This window comes from Lissotriton helveticus, chromosome 10, assembly GCF_964261635.1.
Source record: "Lissotriton helveticus chromosome 10, aLisHel1.1, whole genome shotgun sequence".
In the NCBI taxonomy this organism is placed as follows: domain Eukaryota; kingdom Metazoa; phylum Chordata; class Amphibia; order Caudata; family Salamandridae; genus Lissotriton; species Lissotriton helveticus.
Window position 1 is genome coordinate 198,090,252 of NC_136071.1, and position 17,320 is coordinate 198,107,571.

Genomic DNA, 17,320 nt, shown 5'->3' on the forward strand with positions numbered 1-17,320 from the left:
CCGTATTGTTAAATAGCAAGATCTAAATGTATGCTGTGTTCACTCCCATGTATGTATGTTTTGGGGATTTAACCCAAAATGTCTTACACTCTGTAAATACGTGTTGTCTTTATTAATTCATAAGTACATAAAAAAGAACTATCTAGAGTGGTGTCAGAAATAAAAGTAACAACTGTACCTCTTAAGGAAAAACAGGCCTTCACAAAGTGCCTGTAATTGTAATGAATTTGGTCCACATGCTCAATAACTAGTGACAGTTCAAATACATTTTTCTTCTTGAAAACCTCTAAAATTGACGCGACAGCATAATTGGAAATAGTCTTATTGTGTAGCTCTCCTCACATCCCTAATGCTGAGCTCGGCCACACAGTAAACCAGTATGAACTGTCAATTTAAGTGAGGTAAAGTGTAGTATTTTAAAGTAAGTATAAATGCCTGAGGCACACTATGTAAGCCTATCATACCACTATAGAAGGACAGCTTACTCTGGGGCTCCATTACCAAGAATCAAGATTCTTTCGTAACTAAGGGAAGAAATTACTAAATAGGGGAGTCTGACCTGTAGATCCCTAAAGTGAAGCCTCAAGAGTAAGTAGTTGGTTAGCCTATCTAAAAATGAGATGATCAATCGGAACAGAAATATTGACCCATGGACAAGCAGATGAAGGCATTTTACAATATTGTACTGTTTTATTTCAGAAGTCTTTTCGCAATTTGTTTAAAAAGAATGCAGGAGTTACCACAATCTTAGTGTCCAAAAAGAGGCACACAAAGTAATCTCTCCAGTGTGCTGCAAAACACTAATTGCATTTTCCTTCCCTTAAACAAATCTGTGAAAAAGCAGCTCAGAGCTTGTGTGCCAGGGATTTTTTTTAAATCATATTTGTTGCATTCTGGATATTTTGCAAAACTCTATTACTTAATCAACCCAAGAAAGATATTCAGGGGCCAGCAGTACTTTAGGAGCTAAATCTAAGAAAATAATCCAAATTATGTTTTTTTTCTGCTTAAAGGATGAGGAGAGTATCTCAGCTACCAATTAAGTACATGAGCATGAAAATACAAGCTTCAGAAATAAACACTAAAACAGAAACAGACCCCGTTCATTTAGGCAGTCAGTCAGATGTCCTTCTGCATTTTAGCAAACACGTTTCCTTTATTAAAAAAAACCTTTTAAACCAATTTCGAAATAAAAAACTGGTTGACTCCTCGTTTCGGCTCCAGACTATGTGACAAAAGGAAGATCAGATTGGAAAACATGTTAGATACAGTAAAACACGTTTCTTCATGACATCACGTGTCACAGATACTTACACAGAACGCAATAAGCTTTTTTCCTATTGAAAGGTATACCCATTACCGTTGTCTCACAGATGGAAAATATCAAATTCTTCAATTCCTTATGAACCTAACAACTTGTCTGTTTTAGAATGCAGGCCAACACAGATAGATTTTCATAAAGAAACTACTTTTTGAGGCTACATTATACAAAAGAATTGCACTTGAATACCAGCTGAACCATGCCAACTGTATATTGTGTGGGTTAGTAAGCACCATACTTCATAATCCACGGGCATTATATTCCATGTTTACAATAATACCCTAAACAAACCTAGAACTATATTCTTAACTGGAAATGCCCGTATCTCATAGTTTTACCATACCTTAGTTCCTCACCAACTTTTTATGTAACAATGTTATAAAAATCTGACACCAGTACTGGCACAAAAATGATGATATTTTGCATTAGACCAATTATACTTGGCCCTTGATGTCATCAACCCTACATATACTCCAACCAGACAGAAGAACTTTACATATTTTTCTACTGCAACATGTTCGGGGATTACTGTATCATATGTATTGTCAACAAAACCAGGAAACACTCTTTACTGGAGGCAGATGTTTTTTGTTCTTTTTTTTTAAATGATAAAATGTCTCTTTCTCTTTTTCATCCAAGTGAGTGCTGCCTTCTTAAATTGTCACAACATTTGGCTTCTTTTTTTGGGTTCTTCCTGCAAATACTCCTGAAAGATAAAGAAGAATAAGTCAGCTTGTTCTCAATCACAGTTCAGCTAGTATAATTCCAATTTCACATAGTGCTAGGGAACATACGTGTGCAAGCAAATCTACAGCTTGATATATTATGTTTACCCTTAGTTAATGTAAAAATGATGAAAATGTACATAGTCCTACATGTATTACCGTTCAGGACTATGAAAAATTATGTTTGCTGGGCAGACTATTTTTCATTTCACCTTAATTTGCCTTGTTAGATCTGTTTAGAACTAAATATACACAACCTGAAAGTTAAAGCCTCAGACCTCTGCACAGCAGACACTCCTTTAATTTATCGAGAGAATATTAAAGAGATACTTTTGAAAAGATTTATCATGACAGCAGACATTCACGTTTCTTTACACTTGACTCAAGAAAAAAGTGTACCTGCAGTCTCAAGCAAGAAATGTACGTGCAGTCTACCCACCTTCCCCCCCAGAGTCAACGAGCTTTCATTTTGCTTGGATTCTGTAACCATTAACCTATATATATCTCTAGCAGGCTACAGAAGGAAAAATCCTATAAAAGGACGGATTCCCATCACTCACCAATGGTCACATGCTTCATCATCTGAGTCTCCTGATAGTGTCACTCTAGTGGCCTAAGGGCTGCAACCCTTTCAAATTAAAAGGGGAGCTCGCGGATGTTGTTTTTAGGGCTATAGAAATTATAGTGCTAAAACACACTATATTTGGACCTGCACATGTGAGTAATCGATTCGTATGGGTGTGCTAGGTGCAGTGCGAATATACTGTGAAATGGTGAATTAAAATTGACCGCTGAGAGAAGAAACTTTTATTAATCTCTCTCAAAGGTCAAACCTAAAAACAGTGCAAAACGACAGTTTTCAACAAATAACTGTCTGGATGTTATTTGTTGAAAACTGTTGTTTTGCACTGTTTTACTTCACCATTTCACAGTATCTTCGCACTGCACCTAGCACTCCCACACAAATCGATTACTGACATCTGCAGGTGCAAATATAGAGTGTTTTATAGCTATAATTTATATAGCCCTAAAAAAAAATCTGCAAGCTCCCCTTTCCTTTTGAGAGGGTTGCAGCCTTTAGTGCCACTAGAGTGACACTAGGAGGAGACCCAGATGATGAAGCATGTCACCACTGGTGAATGATGGGAATCCGTCCTTTTAAAGGATTTTTCCTTCTGTAGCCTGCTAGAGATATATAGGTTAATGGTTACTGTTTTTAGGCCTTTAGTTATTCTAACTGTTTTGCTTAATCCCAGGGGTACTGTTGTGTGTATTTAGTATTATATTAACCACCGGACTACAAAGCTTTTCAGTCAAGCAGTGCTGAGCATTTCTATGGACATTTCGGCAAGTTCATCCATTATATAGCCTTCGTACTTCCGTTCCCACGAAAATGCATCCAGGGAAAGTGTGCAGTTTCTATCTGCCTCCTCTTTGGGAGACAAACTAACAAGTCGTCATTTGTGTTGCGCAACTTTTTTCCAAAAAAACTGTTGACTAAAATGAAATTTTTTGTGAGAAAAGGTATATAGACAACAAGATTTTCACCTCTAAAATTTTACCACTACAAAATTATTATAATGTAGAGTTCAGACTTGCCAGTCTGAAAGATTAACAAAAATTGTATGGTGTCCAAAAACCAGGCTAAAGGGGAGCCATCAACTGAGCTAAAGGAAAGCTATAATTTATTTTAAATCTACGTAAGAATCTTGAGTTCGGGGTTTGGAGTCATTTGTACAACTCACAATTTTGGAGAACCCATAATTCTAGATGACCCAGAGGATTTTTTGTTTTCAATCTGTGGTCCTGCGTCTGCATCGTAAGAATCTTCATTGAAGTCGTAAACAATTGGCGGGTAATTTTCCAAGCGTGTCTTCACTGGCTAGTCATATGATGCAGAAACTATTTATTACCATTGTTAATCAATCAATCAATCAATCACAGACATTTATAGAGCGCACTACCTACCCATTGGGTCTCGAGGCGCTTGGGGGGGGGGGCGGTGCCGCTACTGCTCGAACAGCCATGTCTTGAGCTTCTTCCTGAAGGCGAGGTGGTCCTGGGTCAGGCGCAGGTTGGCCGGGAGGGAGTTCCAGGTCTTGGCGGCCAGGTAGGAGAAGGACCTTCCTCCTGTGGTGGCTCTGCGGATGCGTGGGACGGCGGCGAGGGCGTGGCTGGCAGATCGGAGGTGGCGTTTGGGAGCGTAGAAGTTGATGCGGTTGTTGAGGTAGCTCGGGCCTTGATCGTGGAGGGCTTTGTGTGCGTGGGTAAGGAGGCGGAAGGTGATTCTCTTGTTGACCGGGAGCCAGTGCAGGTCTCTCAGGTGTCCGGAGATGTGGCTGTGTCGTGGGATGTCGAGGATGAGTCTGGCTGAGGCGTTCTGGATGCGCTGAAGTCTCTTCTGGATCTTGGCGGTGGTTCCGGCGTAGAGTGCGTTGCCGTAGTCCAGTCGGCTGGTGACGAGGGCCTGGGTGACGGTCTTCCTGGTCTCTGTGGGGATCCACCAGAAGATCTTCCGAAGCATGCGTAGGATGTTGAAACATGATGAGGAGACGGCGTTGACTTGTCTGGTCATGGAGAGGGAGGAGTCCAGGATGAAGCCCAGGTTGCGTGCGTGGTCCGTTGGTTTGGGTGCGGTGCCCAGGGCGGGGGGCCACCAGGAGTCGTCCCAGGCGGAGGGCGAGGAGCCCAGGATGAGGACCTCCGTCTTGTCTGAGTTCAGTTTCAGTCGGCTGGTCGTCATCCACTCGGCTACCTCTTTCATCCCTTCGTGCAGGTTGGCTCTGGCGGCGGCGGGGTCGTTGTTCAGGGAGAGGATCAGCTGGGTGTCGTCGGCGTAGGAGATTATGTTGAGGTTGTGATGGCGTGCGATGGCCGCGAGGGGGCTCATGTAGACGTTGAAGAGAGTAGGGCTCAGCGAGGATCCTTGGGGGACGCCGCAGATGACTTCGGTGGCCTCTGACTTGTACGGTGGTAGGCGGACTCTTTGTGTTCTTCCGTCGAGGAAGGAGACGATCCATTCCAGTACCTTTTCCTGGATTCCGACGTTGCTGAGGCGCTGCACTAGGGTGCGGTGGCAGACGGTGTCGAAAGCCGCGGAGAGGTCTAGGAGGATGAGGGCCGCTGTTTCTCCGTTGTCCATCAGGGCTCGGATGTCGTCAGTGGCGGCGATGAGGGCGGTCTCGGTGCTGTGGTTGGCACGGAATCCGGACTGCGATGGGTCGAGGGATCCATTCGTCTCGAGGAAGGCGGCCAGCTGTTTGTTGACGGTCTTTTCGATGACTTTGGCTGGAAACGGGAGTAGAGAGATGGGGCGGTAATTCTTGAGTTCGGTGGGGTCTGCTGTAGGTTTCTTGAGTAGAGCGCTGAGTTTGGCGTGCTTCCAGCTTCGGGGAAGGTGGCGGTTTCGAATGAGGTGTTGATGATGTCCCGCAGGTGGGGTGCGATGACAGCGTCGGCTTTGTTGAAGACGTGGTGAGGGCAGGGGTCGGTCGGAGATCCGGAGTGGATTGAGTTCATCATGTGGACGGTGTCTTCGGTGTTGACCGGGGTCCAGGCGCGGAGGGTGGCGGTGGGTGGTGTTGCCGCGGTCGTGGCGTGCGTCGGTTGCGTGCTGAAGCTGTTGTGTATGTCCGCGATCTTGTTGTGGAAGTGGGAGGCGAGGGAGTTGCAGAGGTCTTGCGATGGGGTGATGTCGTTGTTTCCGGCGTTGGGGTTGGAGAGCTCTTTCACGATGTTGAAGAGTTCCTTGCAGTTGTGTGCGTTGTTACAGTGGGGGAGTGCGATCCTCACCACCCAAGGCTTTGTCTATGGCCCTTTCCCACACTCAATGTATTAAACTACATATTACACTCCGTGTATAAGCTTGCAGACAGCATAGGCAAATTATAATGCCGTGCTTGAACCCTATCAGATACTACGTCGACCCTATTATTCACAAAAAATGAGTTTTTTGCAAATTTCTCATGCGAACTCTTTTCAATTGTCAACTCCCTCTTTATGATGTGATTCTGTTCATAACACTCCATCTCCCAAGAGCTGTAATGAGATTGCTCGCTTCTTCACCAAAAAAGTGTCTAAAATGTATGACTCCTTCCCGCAGGATGTCAGAGACTTTCGATGCCCAGAAGCTCGTTTTGATGTCTTACCCTCCGAGAATGGTTTCTTTAGCCCGAGTCTTCCCTCCCTAGATCCCAAGTCAAATCTGGGTTCCCTATGGATCCGGCACACCTAAAATCTTAGCTCAGGTGATGGAATCAATTTGATCTGATCTGCGCAATTTGACCACTATCTCATTTATTATGGGTTAACTACCCATGAAATGAAAGCATGCTACTGTGCCCATTCTCAAAAAATTCTCTAGATCCAGTGGAGCCGGAAAATTTGAGACCAATTTCACTGCTGCCCTTTTATTGCAAAAATATGTTAATACGCAACAAACTAATTTGATAGTGACCAATAATATGTTGCCTCTGTCTCAGTCAGGATTCTAGGCTCAGTACTCTAAGGAGTCAGCCCTATTGTTAGCCTCAGAATCTCTTAGACGCTGTGCAAACAGGGGAAGACAGCAGCATCAATAATGCTGGACATCAGTGCAGCATTGAACACCTTTTAGAGCAGCTATGGGACTGCGGTGTTGAGGGTTGGGCTCCGAGGAGCTAGCCTCCTACCTCCATAACCGCAACTCCCAAGTGGCCCAAAGGCCTTTTTCCTCAGATACGCTGCCTCTGCTTCAGGAGGTGCCCCAGGGCTCAACGTTTAGCCCTACTTTATTTATTCTATACATGCGCCCACTGGCAGAGATCGAGCGACACAATGTAACTATTGTGTCTTATGGCAATGATGTGCAACTTCCTATCACCCTTTCCCAGGAAGTGGGGCGGCACAATTTAGATCGTGCTTGCTGGCAATGGCAGGGTGTATGACCAGTAGGTGCCTCAGACTTAATGCCAACAAAACAGAGGTCCTCATTGTTGGTAAAATCCCTCTGTCTAGACCTCCGCCTGGTGGCCTGATGTGCTGGGTCCTGTCCCAGCATGTACATCAAAGTTAAAGAACTTGGGAGTCTGGTTTCTCCTTCAGCTGACCTTTGACAGACAGATAGCTTGTGTTGCAGGAAAATGCTTTAGTACCTTTAAGACTCTAAGGAAGATCAAGGACCTCCTTCCTTTGACCGCCAGTTTGACTATTGCAATGTTCTCTATATAGGGGCTGCTAAGAGGATATTGCACTAACATCAGACCGTGCAAAATGCGGCTGCACGTTTAGTGCTAAAGCTGTCTAGACGTGCGCCTTCTGGTCCAGCCCCAGCCAAATTGCAATGGCTTCCTCTAAGCAAGATCATTTCTTTCAAAGCCATCTAGTTATGTCACAAAAAATGTAATGGCAGGGGCCTGCTGTATTTGTGCTCTTTGGTGAAAACTTATCACCCAAGCCGCAGTCTCGGGTCATCTACTACTAAGAAGGCGGTGGTGGTTCCCTTTGTAGAAAAAAGCCCAGATTGGTGGCTGCTCTTGGCTTTGGAGCGGCCATGGTGTGGAATAGTTTATCTCCCTACCTCAGGATGGAGTCTTTGGAAACAATTTTCTGTAAGATGCCTAATATTTGGTTACTCCATCTGCCATAGGGCAGGGACTAGATCGGATATCGTACTGTTGTTAGTAGTCTCTTTTCAGTTTTGGTTTGTTAGCTCGCTTTTAGGCTAGTTTGGCTGTAGGTTTGTGGGTCAATCTTAGCTTGGGGGCAAACCTATTATTATTGTAAGAGAAAGAGTGTGTCTCTCTGTGCATATATGCTAAAGAGAAGTCAGGTTTCGGGCACCCATCATGGAGCTGGTGCAACCCAGGTGGTCATAAGTTACCACCTAATATTTCACAACACAGCTGAAAACAAGGAGAAAGCGCACAGCACTGAGTTGGTCTATTCTCAATGAAAAAGACCAAAGTGGTTCTCATCACAACAGGAATATTGGTCATAAGACATACATGGTTTGTCGGCATGGTGAATGTAAGTGAAGGACTACCATCGGTAATCAATAAATGACGAGGCAAAATCCTTACAGCAAGTTACACCTTAACAACCTTCTTTTTACACCATTATTCAAAGATACTTCTACTTCTAGCTATTTCTTTAAGTACTGTTGGCCCTAAATTTTTAAATGAACAATTCCATGCTTGGTTAACTGAATTTGATAATAATTATACAATATGAATTTGGAACATGTTTAATATAATCCACTCATCCACTCAATGGGGTATAACGAAGTCTCTTTTCAAACCTAAAACTCCAATTATTCTGAGAATTAGACTGATTCAGCATTCAGAAACGCCTTTCCTGCACATCTAGGTTTAATGTAGGTGAGCAAAACAATTTGTCCTTGAGATCCATACATTTCCAACATGGTGTGCAAGTACAACAGCTTTCAGCATGCACTGAGAGATGTTCCAATTCTATATCTCCTTTCCATGTAAAGAGATCCTGTCTTGTGTGCAAAAACACATTTGATATGGTCACCCCTACTAGGAGCTTTAGTGAAAACATAAGCAGAAGTACACAGATTTAAATGACCTGAGGATCGATAGCAAACTTTTTTATTTTAAGACAGGGTAAGGTTTAACTTGAAGTTAAAGGGTTTTAGTCCATGGCAGTTATATTTCATGTGATGCTAATGTGGGTGAGGCATTTGGTTTGAAGCACTTGGAGGTGATTTTAAGACTCATCAGATTAAAAACACAAGAAAAAAAGTAAATTAGGAGGCCTGAACAAGAAAAATTAGTAAGCACTTCATTTAAGTGATACAAGAAACAAGTTACTTACCTGTACACTGTGTTTCTCCAGAACTGATATCTTTCATAGATTCACATGCTTGAATCTTCCCTGCCGTCCTGGTGGGAGTCCCACGGTGATAACAAGCAGTGCCATATGTTAGCATTGCCAACCAGAAAAGTTAAGTGACATTGGTAACCAATCACATTTTAACCAATCAGAGCACAGGCCCTCAAGCACTGTTCCCCAGCAGGGTCACCATATCTCAGATTCTAAGCACGAGTGTAAAAGATGAATGTGAAAGGTGTTTGAAGGGGTGAGCCCCAATGGGGGGAGGGCGGGTCGCATGTGAATCTATGAAAGATATCAATATTAGAGAACCACAGTGTACAGTGAAGTAACTTGTTTCTTCTCCAGTATTGAATCTTTCATAGATTCACATGCTTGAATAAGATTAGTAAGCAGTACCAAGCAAAGAAGAGGTAGCGGAATGGAAAATTACTCCGATGAAGAAAATGACCACACTTAAATGGTAATTATGCTAAAACTAACATTTCCTGCTCCAGATATAAAGTTATGTTTTAGGTTTAAAGTTTTATTTTTAGTAAACAACAATTCTTTATCTTATTGACAAAGGCGACGTAAGATTGCTTACCCAACACAGCAGTGCTTTCCAAGAAAAATCAAAACAATAATGCTTAGTGAAGGTATGGACATTAGATTGCATTGCTGCTCTGCAAATGTCTGGTAAAGAAACCCCAGAAAACACGGCTGTAGATGTGGCCACATTTCTTGTGGAATGTGCCTTAACCATCGTGGTCAATGGCCTTCCTGCCTTTTTCCATGACAAATCACTGGCTGCAGATACCCATTGAGTTATACTGCTCTGTGATATAGTGCAATTCCTTCTAGCCAGGGAAAACACTATTAGTAGTTGGTCGGATTGTCTAAAAGTCTTTGTTCTCTCCATATACAACTTTAAACCTTTTCTGACATTCAAAGAATGCAGGAATCTTTCAGTTGTGGTCAAAGGGTTTTTAAAGAATGTTGTCAAAACAATTGGTTTGTTCAAGTGAAACGAAGTTGGAACTTTTGGAATAAATTTAGAATTTTAGTTCTCAGCATCACCCTGCATTCTTTCAATTGTAATAAGGATTAATTAACCATAAAGCTTGTATTTCACTTGTTCGTCTAGCGGTTTCATTTAGACCTTTTGTGTAGGTTCAAAGGAACTTCTCATCAGCTGTGATAAAACCATATTTAACTGCGGGTCACTGGAGGACTCTTTACTGGAGGATAGGCTCTGAAGAGACCTTTATGAATTCCTTGATCAGTCCATTAGACCAGAGAGAAACCATACCTCTTAGTCTCCAAAATCTTTATTTAACTGCCAGATTAATTTTTATTGAATTATGAGCTAGACCTGGCTTTGCCAGGTGTGGTAGGTAAGGGGCAATCCATTCTGGAGAGGATATACAAGATCGTTATTTGAACAGCAAAAGCAGAATCTTTTCAATTTCGCTTTATAGAATTTACTAGGGGCATCTGCTCGAAACAGCTCTAGAAGTGCCTTACATTCCTCTGATATTCAGCAATCCAAATTCATTGTTATGACGAGGCAAGCTGATAAGTTGAGAGTCTGTATCTGTTGATGAATGATCTGACCTTTGTTCATAGAGATGAGATTTTCTGTTGATTAGAGCTGAATAAAGGACATTCTGACAGGAGAAGGAGCTATGTAAACCAATAGTGCCTTCGACACGCTGGAGCTATCGCAATGAGGCAGCACGGTTCTGGTTTTATTTTTAAGGCGTAAGCAAACATTCCTGTCCGGGTCAAAAGAAATGTCTTTCCCCATGAGTTTCTCGGAGGAAATTTGCTTGCGAACATCTTGCATTTTTTCTTCTGAAGAGTTGCAAAAAGATTTAAAAAATTGGGATTCCCCATTGTCTGAAAAATTGTAGTTACTGTGACACCGTCACAAAATTTGGCTCGGGACTCTGCCCATTCGTTGTCCACTACAGGAACATGCTCCACTTGTAAGGAAATGCGAATAAGCAACCATTTCCATATTTGTTGGGCTTGTATGGACAACAGCTTCAATTTCGTTCCTCCCGGTTTTATGAGATGGAACATGGTTGTGGACCAAGACATTGCATTGGGTATTCTGGGAAGAAATAATTGGAACCTAAGAAAACTGCCTTCAACTCTAGGAGGTTGATGTGCATTCTTGCTTCTTGAGAAGAATATTTGCTATGAATCTCCAGGTCTTGAAGATGAGCTTCCCAATGCCTTAGGGAAGAGTCTGTTATTATTATAAAGGGAGGATGTGTTGGGATGAACGACAGGCTGGCAGAAATATTTCTTATCTTCCCCACCATGCCACCGCTAGCCTTATAGTTGGAGTAATGTTGATTGTGTCTTCCAATGTTTACACTGCCTGAATCCATTGCACATCCAATTGTTCTTGCAACGGTCTCATCCTGAGTCGTCAATTGGGAATTAATGGGGTGCCAGACAACATAATTTACACCATTGATTTAAAAGCCCAACCAGAATTGATAGAGAATGCCAATATGCGTTGAATTCTCTCTAAGTTTGGATAAGCTTTGGCAGCTTTTGTATCCAAAATTGCTCCAAGGAAAACAGACGTTCTGGATGGTGTTAGGGATGACTTTTATCGGTTTAATTTTTAGACGGAAAAGTTTAAACAACTGAAGACAGGCTGAAGTACATCTTTTTGCTGAGCTGAATGATGAGCCTTTGATAAGCCAGTCGTCCAGGTATGGGAGCACCTGGTGACCGTTTCTTCTCAAAAACGCCACCACCGGGATTATGCATTTTGTGAAAACTCTGTGATCCCGATTGAAGCCCAAAGGAAGGAACTTTGAATTGGCAATTACACCTTGCCACCCCTAACCTTAGGTACTTCTGATGCTTTGCATGTATGGGGATGTGGAAGTACGCATCCAGGAGATCTGGTGAAGTCATGTAATCTCCTGACTTTAGTAGCTTTAAAATCTGTAAAGACAGCATTCTGAAAGGCTGTTTCTTTATGTATTTGTTCGGAAGTCCCAGATCCATAACTTGTCTTTTTTTCCCCAGACTTTTTCTTGATGAGGAAGACATTGGAGTAGAAGCCCTTGTTCTGATATACGAGTGGACCTTTTACTATTGTACCCTTGGAGACAAGTGATAGAATTTCCTTTTTTAACAGAGCTAGATGCTGATGAGACCTCATGCGGCGGGTGTCTGTGAGGCTTTTGAACAAATTCTAGGCTGTGACTGCTGTATTACATACGACATCCATTTGTCTGAAGAGATGTTCTTCCAATGATGGAACGTTCTTTGTTCAGATGTTCCTGTCAAGAGACTGAGGTGACTGGTGGCTGCAAATTGTCACTGTTGTCTGGAGCCCGCGAGGCCTTTTAGTTCAGTCAGAGGTTGTCTATGGGCAGGTTTTTGTGAGTATGCCCCTGTTGAAATTGGGGATAGTGTTGATATCTATAAGCTTGGTAAGAAGCTCTGGGCATAAATTGGCCTCATCATCTGCTTCCCCAAAAGGTCTGAAAACAACGCTGTTATAAAGTTCCCAAAGAATGTGCCGTATCAGTGTCTGTTTTCATAGATTGGAGGGCATCATCGACATGCTTTCCAGAAAGGTTTTCACAGTCAAAAGGCATGTCTAATAGCCAACCTTGCTGACTTAGAACTGCTGCACCCGCCATCTGTCTGAAAGCTGAAGAGGACACATCTATTGTTGAATCTATTATTCCAGATTAACTTCTTTCATCTACCTGTAATATTTATTTAGCTTCCTTTTATCCTCAGTAGAAATTCCTAGGAAGGCTGCTATATCTGACCACATCTGCCTGCTATACCTTTCTAATATAGCCAGCATGTTAGATGCTCTGATAGATGTCCCTGCCATTGCTGAAAACCCCTTACCAATATTATCCAGGCGTCGGCCTTCTTAGTCCAGAGGTGCTGAACACAGAGTAGAAGGATTCCTGGACCTGCTTTAGGTCGCATGCATCACCATAGAATCTGGACATGGATGGCCTATTAAACATGTAGGCGCGACCTTTCTGATGCAGTTTATTTCTTATCAAGCCGAGAAACGACAGCTGCAACAGAAGCAGGATTCTTCATAAGTTGCAATCCTTCCTCCCAAATGTAATCAGGGAACTGATCTAACAAATCTGATCTAACAGATTTTCTAGTTGAATCCTTAAAGTCGTAAAGAGAGGTAGCGTAGAAGCTGCTTTCTCTGGAATTCCCTAGAGATCCTTGCTGGCGTGGGTGGCTTCTGGTGGGGTAGAAGTTGCCAAATCATGAGTGATCTTGCCACTGGCCCCTTCGTGCCCCGGAACCTCTGGAAGAGCCTTAATGAAGCATGCGGCGGGTCAAATGCCCCCCTCCACGTCTGCATTTTAGGGGCTAATGTAGGCTGGGGTGGCCCAGACACGGTCTAAGCAGTGATACACGCCTCACAAGACCTTGGATAAGTGTACATAATACAGGGGAAATCCCAAGGGACCCCACTTTCCCTGTAGGCTTAACGATGAAAGACTTAAATGCAACCCAGGTCATGTCCAAGTTATAAGCCTTATTAGAAGCTGTGTGCAGACCCACACAGGTGTACAGACTCCGGGCGCAGGTTCATTATGGCCAGAATGAAGAATGAGATAGAAATTGCTGAAGAAAACAGCTCCTAATTGTCAGAGGCAGCCTGATGAGCGTCACCTGTCAAACGTAGTGAAATTGGTGTGCCGGCTGCCACAGTAGGTTGGGCATGCAGGATGCGAACAGGAGGAAGTGAGCGGTGTCCCCTAGGGTGAGAAGATCGCTTCGCGCAACAAGCCAGTAAAATTGACAAATTTAAGCGCCGTGGAGGAGTGACGAACGTTTCAGCGGTTGCGCTGCAAGAGAAGCGTTTAGCTATAACAAGCACAAATTGTATTTAACAAACACAAAACAATTATTTATATCAAAGTCAGTCTTATAATAAAATAACGACCCAGGAGTCTGAATGCACTTGACTGTGGGCTGCTGGGACAGAGAACAAAGAAGAGGCAAGAGCAGGGACCTTAAAGGGGTATGCATGGAGTTGATTGGATAAACTGTTCTTTCCCCAAGGTTTCATGGGAAATGTAATTTGGTTATGTTACTGTGTTCTTAATGGCTGCTAGAATAAAAAGTGAAGGTAGACCAGCCTAAACCAAACCTCCGGTCTAGACACAGATTTGGTTACCAATGTCACTTAACTTCTCTATGGTTCTCAATGCTTATACATGGCACTGCTTGTTATTACAGTGGGAATCCCACCATGACGACAGGGAAGATTCAAGCATGTGAAGTTAGGAAAGATTCGATACTGAAGTATTGTTTCCCTGAAAATGAATCACCACGAATACCACATTTTCACACGATCTTTGTGCTAGTTTCTTTTTTTTTTTTTTTAAGAACTCTGAATTTTAGCACCAGTTAAAAAAAACTCTTGATCTTCAGGTGACCATCCCACAGATTACTTGCATTCAAAATCTTTAAAGAATAGGGGACATACTTGGAACTGACAGGAGTCACAATAAATGAAACAGCTGAAATGTTCACCAGAAGAATATCTGAGAATTTGTACAGATAAAAGCAATATGAGATCTGCCATCAGGTATGGATTTTGAAACACTATTCATAAAGGGGACACAGACTGCAGTCTCCATCCAAGATATTTGAAAAGCGCTAGAAAAATATTGTAAGGCAAACGATTTTGAAGTTGGAGGAAAAAAGCGTGGTGTGTACAACTGTGGAAGACAAACACCAGATTCAACCACTGCCTTGAGAAGATACTTTTTCACCCACAGACACAGAAGTAAAAGTGGAGTGTTTAAGGACCTAATGTACATTCCTCCCTAAAATTCTTAGGTCAAGACGAAATAATGCACATGGTCTCATGAACCACTTACATTAGAGGGTTCCTGATCAAAAAGTCACTGAAACTGAAAACATCCTTCTATTTTGGACCAAAACCCTCACCCAGGCTTCATCATAGAGTTCTTCCTCACATCACTTACCAAGGTTAAACTGTGTGGGCTACAAGTCCCTGAATCTGAATGAACCCTCCAATGTGACTGGTGTATGAGACTGTGTGCATCGTTGTGTCTGGACTCAAGTAACTTTCTCCAGCATTTTAATTTTCTATAGATCCACTTGCTCCACTGCAAAAGTAACAGAATGGAGTAGAAGAGGGCTCCTAGTATGAATATAAGTTGATACCACCCATGCAATAAAACGCATTGTTTGTGTAATATATATTTATTTACTGAAAAAAAACAAAGGTTATAGAGCTGTTGTAGTTAGGCTGAAGTTACACTTGTACAAAACCAGTGAAATTCAGCAGTTATAGTTAGCTGAGCGAACTATAACTTGGGCCCCTCTGCAATGCACTGCTTATGACCTCACATATTACATTAATCATGACGTGGTCAGAGACATTATAGCCAAGTATGCTATTGCCAATGTGCTGGGGGTGGGCAACCAGAGACATTGCTGGAGCCGGCCCTTTGGTAGTCCCCAGGGCCATCTAGGACTCCATGAGGGGGGGGGGGGGCACCCCTCCTTACTTGACTAGGGGCCTGCAACCCCCCTCGCAATTTAGAGTTTGGCCCCAGGACAGCGGTGGTCTGTGGCAGGGGCAGAGGGGTTCTGCGATGCCCCTCGATATTATTGTAAATTGCCCAAGGGAGGTGGCGGTCCACTGGGGCAGGGGGTTCTCGAGGCCCCCCTCACTATATTGAATAGCCCTGGGTAGGCGGCGGTCCCTGGGGATGCGGACAGACCCACTTGCATTCGTAATTAGAAGAGCCCCAGAAAGGTGGCAGCCCCGGGGATTTGATAAGCCCTAGAGGGAGGTGTTATTTATCCTCGTTCGCTTGCTGTGCCGGAATAAAGCAGTAAAAAAGGACTACGGGCTCGTCTGGATTCTTGTCTTACCGGAATTCTGTTGGTTCATATATATATATATATATATATATATATATATATATATATATATATATATATATATATATATATATATATATATACACGTGTTTGTTTTGCCAATAACTTTGGCGCCGCTTGACGAATCTTCCTGAAATTTAAAAAAAAACTTCCGCTGCTGTGTTGAAAGTTTTTGAATGATCTGTCAAGCGGGTGCTGAGAAACAAGGGGCGGGGCCCAAAACACGTTTTCCTCATGTTATGTCTATGGGGATTTTTCATTTTTTGAACACTACTACAGCCCGAAAGGAATCACACCAAATTTGTCAGAAAGCTAGATGTTGGTTCAGAAAGCGTGTTTTTGTGATTTGGTGGCAGCCATTTTCTTTTGCATTTTTTTGTGGGACTCTGCTTCAAGCCAAGTCTCACAAAAAAAAATGTTACAAAAAAGAAGAAAAGGGGGCAGTGTTGAAATACTCCGACCCCCTAGGCCTCTTGGGAAGGTTCCACAGGGACCACAAATGGCACAAAAAAAGCCTTAAAAAATACATTTCAGTGGGATACATGGATCCTGCCAAAAAGCTTTAAAAAAAGTGAAGTGCGGGCTGCCGAGCTTTGTTTGGGGGTGGGCCAGGACCAGGGCACATTGTAATAAAGGAGAGTGGTGCACGCCACCACTTCCTGGGGCTTATCTATGTTCCGGGGACCACCACCTCCCTGGGGCTTATATATTTAACAATGGGGTGGGTGGCTCTTTGACCTCCCACCCCCGCCCCAGCCCCAGGGACTGCCCCCTCCCTGGGGCTTTAAGTTTAAAGAATGCAGGGGCGCGTGGCCTCTCGCAGCTCCAGGGGCTGTACTCTTACCCATCCATTAACACTAAAAAACCTGTACCCTCCTTAATACATTTACCTATTATTAAAAAAAAAAAAAATCTCCCAGCGTGATAAGTCCCGCTTTGTAAATTGCCAGAAACTGACGTGAGTGGTACTTACCTGTGTGATACTGGCTGTGTTGTAAAATATAATCCGTGGTTATTTCCACGTAAACATTGCGCACCCCAGGGGCAGATAAACTACTAGCATAGGAGTAACCAAGTACCGAGTAGGTCCTAGAATCCTTAGTTGAAGGTCAGAACTGAGGAGAGATGAAAGGAAGCACAAATGGGGAAATCTTAAAGCCTTACTGAAGGATTCGAAGAACATGGAGCCAGGCCAAGGAGACCCATAGAGCTAAAGATAATCCAACTATGGATTTGCCCATTTAGGGTCCCTTTGAAAGGGTGCCAAAAGACATTCGGACAAATCAATCTAAGAAGGCAGGGATGGCATGGTATTTCTATTAAAATTCATCAGGTTTACAATTATAAACAAAAATCCTATAGAGACAGCCTGGATGGACTCAATTCAAAACCAATAAAGAGAAGCAACTGAAACATTCTTATGTTGCCAACTAGAATATTACACTGGGGAAAGCTTGTGCTCTAAATTGCAGCCTTGGTCAACAGTCTATGCAAGAAGTCAAGGAAGCCA

General features: G+C 43.0%; 1 protein-coding gene across 9 annotated transcripts in view; it reads right to left on the reverse strand.

The window, feature by feature from the left end:
- Positions 1 to 662: 662 nt before the first annotated feature.
- The window catches only part of CCP110 (centriolar coiled-coil protein 110), a 344,554-nt gene continuing 327,896 nt past the window's right edge, over positions 663 to 17,320 (reverse strand). For 4 of the 9 annotated variants that reach the window (XM_078665109.1, XM_078665108.1, XM_078665114.1 and 1 more), the window contains one exon: positions 1,809 to 2,027. In XM_078665109.1, the coding sequence (XP_078521235.1) occupies positions 1,952 to 2,027 (76 nt within the window). In that variant the 3' untranslated portion in view covers positions 1,809 to 1,951. Of the gene's footprint in view, positions 2,028 to 17,320 lie in introns of all 9 variants that reach the window. The other 5 variants (XM_078665110.1, XM_078665107.1, XM_078665106.1 and 2 more) reach the window with 2 other exon arrangements.